Here is an 8,769-nt window from a genome sequence, read left to right as displayed (position 1 = left end):
TTTGACAATATCAAGACAAAAGAAAAGAGAGAAAGAACACAGTCTCAAAGATAGACACATTAAATAGATAGATAGAAAGAAATTGAAAGAAAAAGATACAGAAAAAGATAAAGTAAAGAGAGACTATAACAAAACAAATTATTAAAAGAGAGTGTATAGCTGTTTTAACAGACTATATCTGATTGATTTCCTCCTCTTCATATTCAGATAATTCTGAATTTAGCCATTTTCTTATAGCTGCTTGAGTTTCTGATAGAAAGTCTATTAAGTATTTAATTCCTGTCTCAGTTGAGAATAAGAATCTCATATTTAATTGATTTAAATCATACTTCTCTTTCAATCTGGCTCTGAGACTATTGTATAATGCACAGTGCATTATAATATGCTCAGGATTCTCATTTGTATTGCAGAATGAGCATTCTATTGAGTCAAATCTATCATCAAATCTTTGTATATAAGATTTGAAATAGCCATGTCCTAGTTTCAGCTGTATTATAGATGAGAATATTTTCTTTTTACATTTAATTGAACAAGATTTCCACTTGGGTTTTGTTTTAAATCTTGAATAATATATACTCTTCTTTTGTTTCTGCCAGCTTTCATTTCACTTGTCTAAACAAGATTCTTTTATTTTTCTCTTTATAAAAGATCAGAACACAATTTTTTGAATAGATCTGCTTAATTCTGCACTCTTTTTTGCAGCTGAATCAGCCAATTCATTATCATGAATATTCATATGAGCAGGAACTCAGTGTAGATGAATTCTCAGCTTTGATGTTCTTCTCTTTTGAATCTTTAAAACAGAGTTTAAGATCAGTGTAAGATTCATTTGATCATTATGAATCTGACTATTTCTAAGTCTTTTTAAAGCAGCTTGACTATCAGAGAATATTCATACCTCTTTCAAACAATTTCCTCTTTTATGAGATTTTATTTCAATGAGTTTGAAAGCTTTCACTATTGCAAATAGTTCAGCATTAAAGACTTCACATTCAGAGTCTAGATTTCAGAAATCTGAGATAAAATTAATATTATCTACAGTATAAGCAATGCCTGTGCCTAATCTATTCAAGTTCTCATTTTTTGAGTCATCTGAATAAATCAGAATAGAGTCTTTTATATTGATTATAGAAATTCTCTTCAAATGCTGTTCATATGCTTTCTCTTTTAATAGTTCACTTATTTGTAAGTCTATAAGAGATTCAAGCTTTTTTCTCCAGGGAGATAACTTCTCATGATCAACTTTTTCAATATTTAAAGAAGAAAATTGATTTTTAATCAGAGAGCATAGTCTGTACAGTTGAGAAGACATTTTCTTTGAAGAATTATTTTCATTTCAATCAAGAAATCTATTTCAATCCAGTTCATTTCCAGAGTTAATTGATAGAAATGAAGAAGAGACTCTTTCTCTGATTATATGATTTAAGCTCATCTTTACAACTCTCAGAGCATAGTTCATACAGGCCTTTTCAAATCTAATAGCAGAAGGAGGAATTGAAGCTTCAATTTTCATTGCTTTAATAGAAGATGATTTGAATGCTTTCAGAATTCTTCTCAAGGCTCTGTTTTACAGACTTTGAAAGAGTTCAGTGAAATTCTCTTAATTATTTCATCAAACTTGAACTTCATAATCAGATACTGATGTAATACAGGCTATATATAACTGTCTCATAGCCTGGAAGAATAGACCTCTCTCTGTATTTGATAGTCTGATTATGTTATTCAATAGTCTTTCTGCCTTGACAGTTCTTTGTTGAATGTGATATTTAAAATTCAACTTGAAGTTTAACCATACTTCTAATCATTTGACATTTACACTGGGTTTAATCTCTCTATTTAAAAGAGTTAGAGATAGTTCTTTCTCATTGAATCTAGAAAAGAAATGAATTAACTCAGTTTTATTCATATTAAATTGAATTTGATTGATATCTGCTCTAACAAAGATTTCCTTTGCAGCTTCTTCAATTACTTTCAAATTCTCTTTGATAGTTTTCGAGCTGTAGACTAGATCAATATCATTCACATAACTCAGAGATTGCACTATTCTCATATTTCTATTTTTGAATAGATATGCATTGTATATTTCAAATAAAATGAGTGAGATTGAAGACCTCTGTGATACTTCTATTTTTATCTCAGTCTTGTCTTGTTTCATTCCATCAAAGAAGAGTTATATAATTCTTTTAGATATAAAACAGTTAATTCATTTTATTAGAGAAAGTGACAGTTTTAATATCTTCAATGTCTGAATTAACTTTGACTTTGAAACATGATCAAATGCTTCTTTTATATCAATAAAAACTGCAGTTGAGACCAGACTCTCATGCTTTGCTATTTGAATATTATGAACAACTGAGAGAACAGTGTCAATTGCAGAACACTGTTTTCTATCTTTCATTTGTTCACTGAATAAAAGAGAATCATCTATAGAGCTTATAAAAGATAGTTGAGTAGCTATTATCTTTTCTAAAACCTTTTCTAGACAGTTCAATAGAGATATTACTCTATATGACTTAGGAATTGAAGTTTTTCTATTAGGTTTTGCAAGAATCACTCCAGTGGCTTCTCTCCAGTATTCAGAATGATATCCATTTTTCAAGAGATTGAAAAAGAGCTCAAAATATTCATTCTTTAATTAGGAATATGTATTTTGAATAATTAAGTGATTAATTGAATCAGGACCTGCAGCAGTTTTAACAGAACTTGAGAAGATAGCTGACTCTAATTCATCTTATGTAAGATCAGGCCATTTTCAGTCATTTTCATCAATGTAGTTGAGAAGTGATATATTCTCTTTCTCTTTCTCTGAATCTGAATCTGGTGAGTTCCGAAAGAGAATTCTCATGAAAGCTTGACATTTTTTCTCAAAAGAGTTTACTGTATATGATTCATTCTGAAACTCATATTCTAGAGCTGAAAGTTTTGCTACACTTCTTATTTTAGTATAGTTAAAAGCTTTAAAAACTTCCTTCTCTTATGCTTCTTCAAGAAATTTATTCCAGCAGTCTGTTTTAGCTCTTTTAATATCTGAAAAATATTCATTTCTGACAGCTTTGAACTCTTTATTAGATATTACATCATTCTTTCAATCTCTTCTAGCAGTAGCTAATTCTTTTCTTTTAGATGAGATATTCTCATTTCATCAAGGTTTTGAATACTCAGAAGATTTTCTTTTTGAAATATTATCTCTAACACTTGTTAGAATAATAGATGTAATAAGCTTCACTCTACTCTGAAGCATTTCATTTGAGATATCTTGATCAGAATTTCAATATAGCTTATTCTGTCTTTCAGATTTTAACAGTTTTATACTTTCTTCAACTGCTTTTCAATCAGCTTTTTCAAAGTTATACTGATTAGAGAGAAGAGGATTTTCACTCATTTATTTTTCACTCAGTTCAATATCAAATTGAATAATCTCATGATCTGATTCTGATGTCTCATTTGAATCAATAAATCAGTTTACAACTCTTCTTTTCATTAGATTTTGTGACATGAATGTTAGATCTATAATAGACTTCTATTTCATACCTTTTCTAAAGAATGTTTGTTGATCAGACTTATTAATCAAATCTATTGAATGCTCAAAGATTCATTTAATCAGATTATCAGCTCTCACTGCTCTCTTACATTCTGAATTTCATTAGAGATGATGTGCATTGAAATCTTCTGCAATTATAGAGTTTCTTGATAAAGTTATGTTCAGAAATTCTCTATCAATTGTTCAGATATTGTTATTTTTCTTCAATGACTTTTCATTATAGATATTTATGAGCTGTATAGTATCAAACTCATTTTCTTTATCTATAATATCACCCACCAGAATATCAGGGTCAGACATGATATCAAATCTTAGATTAAATTGATATCTTGATCTCTTTCTTTCATAGATCACTACTCTTGACTTTATCTCAGACTTTTGAGGTAAAAAGCAGTAGTAGCTTGAATGAGAAATGACATATTTTTACTCAGTATTAAAATTCAGCTCCTGAAGCAGTACAAAATCAACTTTTTATTCAAATGTAATTTGAAGACAAGAATAAATGTAATTTGAGTTTCTATTCACATTATTTTGAATAAATGTGATTTTTGAAGAGTTTTTAAACTTTTTTTGTTGTTTTTGTTGTATATTCATACTAAAAGAGAGTGGAGTAGAATCTAATCACTATCATTAGATAGTAGATTATAACTGTTCTGAAAAGTAGAAATCTCAACTGCTTGCATTATATCTAGTTTATCACTAGAGTCATTTCTCAATTCTCTAATCTTAACAGAAGTTTGAGGATTCAAATTCTGTTTACATTTTACTGAAGAATTGAAGTTTGTAGACTTAGATAATTGAGAGTTTCTTCTTTTTGAGCTTGCAGTTGTGAGTTTACTAGCTTGACTCTTCTCTTCAGTTCTAGATTGACTTTGAGCTTCATCTTTTCTCCAGTTCTTTTGAGTTCTAGGAGTAAACATACATTCTTTTGAGCTAGATGCATGTTTTTCTTTGCAATTAGAGCACTTAAGCAGAGTATATTAACAAATTTTATCTCTTTTTGAGCATGTTTCACATTTATGCTCACTAGTTTTGTGATCTCTGGCACAGAATGCACATTTTGAGTCTCTAAAACATGAGATTGCAAAGTGTCCATATCTTTGACAGTTTGAACACTGTGTTTGAGCTTTGAGATTCATTCTTGAGTCTTTGTATTTATGAACTCTCATTTTCAAACCTGCTACTCTTACTTCAGAGATCTTTGACTGTTCAAGTGTTTTTATATATACTAGAACAGAGGCATTTCTCCTGCTTTGTCTGAACTCAATTGAATTTAGTTATACAGGCTTCTTTCTCAGTTGAATGAAGTTGTATTCTTTCAATTCATTTTTGAGAAGTAGCATTCCTTCTTCACAGTCAAAAATTTCAACTGAAATATCATGAAGAATGAATTTGCTTCACTTTTCATCTCTTTCAGATAGAATTATTGTGTTTAGCAAAGATTCTACTGCTGACTTTCAGAGATTCTCATTCTGAATAAGAAATTCAGCTCTGAATTCAGGCATTGTAGTCAGAATGATGAAGTTTTCAAAGAATGATAACTCAATTGAATCTATAACTGATTTTTGAACTTCAATATCAGTCATCAACTGAGAAAAGAACTGCTGATTAATTTCATTTCTGATTCTGAAAATGAGATTTGAGTTTAGCTTGTTTCTTTGCAGAATGTCCTGGTTTGAGACTTTAAGAATAAGTCTTCTATTTCTGAAGATTTGAAAGTTTTTCTCTTTTTGCATTTTCTTTTTCACTTTTCTATGAATAGAGGCATGAGCAGTATTCTTCTCAGTTTTCTCAGAATTTTGAGCAGGTTTTGAGACAGCAGGTTTAGAGACAGCAGATTCAGCTGCTTGAGCATATGTTTTCTTCTGATTCAAAGAAGAAGAAGAAGTAGAAAGAAAGAAGAAGAGTAAGATGAAGAGTCAGTGATTATACTAGAAATTTTCAAGGTTTTTTGAACTGTGTTTGAGATTCCAAGTTTGAACTTGATCATCTTCTGTAGTTATCTAGCCTGAGCATGAAGAATTAACAGAACTTCTTCATTCATCTTACTCAGACACTGTTTTTCAAGAATCTTACTTACTTTTTCAAGTTTCTGTATTTCAAGAACTTATTATTTCTCTATTTCTTCTTTCTTTCTTCTCTTCAGAATTTCAATCTCAGAAATAGCATTTGAGAAAGCATCTTTTTCCACATCAACTAAGTGTATTTTTGAACTCATTGTTTTCACTCAATGAAAAGTTGATCAGACTGTTTCAATTGAGATATTTCTAAGTCTATTTTCAATTGAAAAGTTGGTCAGACTGTTTTAAAAGAAGAATAAAAGACTTTTGTGTATAAAACACCTGGTTTTTTCACACTAGTTCAGTAACTAGGTTAGATTTTTAAAGAGAATCTAATAAACTAAAATTGATTTTTAAGATAAATCAATAAAATCTTTACAATCTCTTTCTTGAGATACAGTGAGAAAAAGTATGATATCAATTAATAATAAATCAGATAATATGACAGTTTTTGAGAGAAAAACTGATAAAAAAATAAATCAATTTTTTGCAGAGAAATTGATTAAAACTATTCAATTTTATTCTAAATCATTCAATTCTTCTCACACAATAAGTGTGCAACTCAAATCAGTTAATAAAGAGTGTAAAAAGAAATTAAGTATTAATGAAAGCTCTTCAGTCACTGAAAAAGTAATTCTTACTTAAAAGAATATGAAATTATGATAGAAAACAACTCTGTTTTTAATTCTTTGTAAGAATATTATGTAAAATCCAGAGAAAAACACCTTACTTTTTCAAGAGAAGTAAAAAACTATTTCTAAGATCTTTTTTTTTGCATTAACTGCTGCAGAAGAATGAGATAGAAACTGCTAAGATATGTACTACTGTATACTCTCTATCAAGACTTTCTCTCTTCAGAGTCTTGATATTATAGAGAATATAAGTCTGTTTCTATATAATAATATAAATATTGTCAGCAGGATGTAGAGGAACTGAGTATTTATATCTCAAAATAGAAGACTTTGTCAATGATTATATTAATATAGAGTTAATTCTCAAATTCAATAGAAATCTAGTGTTGCTGTTCTCAATCTCTTGCAGAATCTATTGAATATTGAGATATTAAAACTAGATTTAATATATCTCACTGTGCAGGGATCAAAGACTCAGTCAGATCTTGAGATATACTGATTTTATAGTTGTTGATGTGCTGTTAACTCATTATTCACTGATTATGTATTGAATACTGTTGCTGAGGTATCTTTTTGTATCATTCTGCTAGGGATGAGCCTGATTGAGAGAGGTAGTACAGGGGAGACTTGGTGTTGAGGTCTAGATACACTGGCGGCGGACTGTGAAGATTGCACTTCAGAAGAGTCTGTTGATTATGTGCTTGATATTATTGCTGAGGTATCTTTTTGTATTTTTCTGCCGGGGATGGGCCAGATTGGGAAGGGCGGTACGAGGGTGAGACTTGGCGTTGATGTTTTGGAACATCAAAGATGGACAGGGTTTTCGCGGAGGTCGCTCCTCAGATATCTCCACAACTACAGGTCGGGGATCTTCCAAAATCGAGAAGATTGGTGCATATGGCTAGGTCACTTCACCTTACAATTTGTATGGCACTCTGGCCCGGGGTTGTGGTGTGGTAGGGGAGAACGGGGGATAATCCCACACAGAAGCTTCGAACAACGTCCGGTTCACGTTTGGCTGGATAACTCCACCACCACACAGGGTATGCAGTCGGCGATGGGGTCAGAATGCTCGTATGATCGAGGGCTTTTCGATGGATCTATCGGCGGGTTCTTATTCGAAAAATCGAGCGAGTTCGTGGTGAGAAGAAGATAGTGTAATCAGTGTCTGTTCACATCAATCACATTGCAGTGAAGAAAGATTCAGAAGATAACTATAAGAATATCTCAGTGAAACAGAGAAAAGATTAGCTTCTATTCAAATTTATAAACAGAAGCTTGAAGAGATCAGACAATAATAATTTGAAGAGAAAATAACAATGAATACAATTCTTATATCTACTGTGATTAATAATATATATAATATGAAAGTCATGATAGACAGCAGTCTATGTCACTATGCAATGATTAAATATTCAGTTATGAGATATTATAATCTTCAGTGTATTCTCTTATCAAAACCCTAACTTCTTACTGAATTCAATGATTTAAAAGATATTTACATTTATTACATGATGAAACTAAATATAGATATCAAAGAATATTAGCATGAAGATGTCTATGCATATGAAGTTGATAATCTTGATTATAATTTTATATTAGAACTTGTCTGACTATCTAAATAAGACATCTTATTAAACACTTGAAACAGAAGTTTAATATTCTCTAACAATAATAGAGTTTATGAGAATGATATTCACAAGACTATGAATCTGACACAGATCTCTGTTAATGTCTATAAAATACTCAGAAAAAGAAGTCACTAAAAGAATTACTGATAGCAGAATTATGTATCAATCTATTTCATCAGTCTGACTGATATTAAAAAGACTTTAGAAAAGTTATTCTGTGTTATAATAACAGATTCTCATATGAAACTCTCTTAATAATATTATGAATATCTAGTTATCTTCTGATAAGATAATAATGCTATAAATCTATCTCTCTTACAAGATTCAGAAGTGAATCACAGTATTAAGTTGAAAAAGAAGAATAATAAGAACTCTGAATTATCATAAGATTCTCTTTATAACATATTTTGAGATGAACTTCTTCATCTTTGAAAGACACTCAATAATCTGTTAAATAAAGAATTTATATATATTAGTAACTCTTTCACTGCAGTCTCTATTCTCTTTACAAAGAAATCAGATGAAGAACTTCAGTTCTGTATAAATTATCAAGAATTGAACAGATTAATCAAGAAGAACTGTTATTCTTTATCTCTTATTAATGAAACTCTAGCTCATATTGAATAAGCTCAATAATTTATAAAGTTAGATAGCATCACTGTATTTCATAAGATTCACATCACTGAAGAAGATGAGTAGCTTACAGCGTTTCAAACATGATATAATCTCTTTGAATAAGTAGTCACAGTCTTTGAACTGACTAACACTTTCAGTACATTTCAGAAGTATATTAACTGAACACTCTGAGATTTTCTTAATGAATTTGTAACTGCATATCTTGATGACATTCTCATCTTCACTGGTGAATTCAGAAAAGAATATCAAGAATATATGTGAAAAATATT

General features: G+C 30.1%; 1 protein-coding gene across 1 annotated transcript; it reads left to right on the top strand.

Moving 5' to 3' along the window:
* Positions 1 to 6,900: 6,900 nt before the first annotated feature.
* BDCG_04276 (uncharacterized protein) lies at positions 6,901 to 7,389 on the top strand (the record flags this gene model as incomplete). Its single annotated transcript, XM_045419935.1, has 1 exon — positions 6,901 to 7,389. Exon 1 carries the CDS (start codon positions 6,979 to 6,981, stop codon positions 7,387 to 7,389), a length of 411 nt encoding a protein of 136 aa, XP_045276134.1. The 5' UTR covers positions 6,901 to 6,978.
* Between the last annotated feature and the right edge of the window lie 1,380 nt (positions 7,390 to 8,769).

Source organism: Blastomyces dermatitidis, assembly GCF_000003525.1.
Source record: "Blastomyces dermatitidis ER-3 genomic scaffold supercont1.4, whole genome shotgun sequence".
NCBI lineage: Eukaryota > Fungi > Ascomycota > Eurotiomycetes > Onygenales > Ajellomycetaceae > Blastomyces > Blastomyces dermatitidis.
This window is presented reverse-complemented; position numbering and strand designations above follow the sequence as displayed.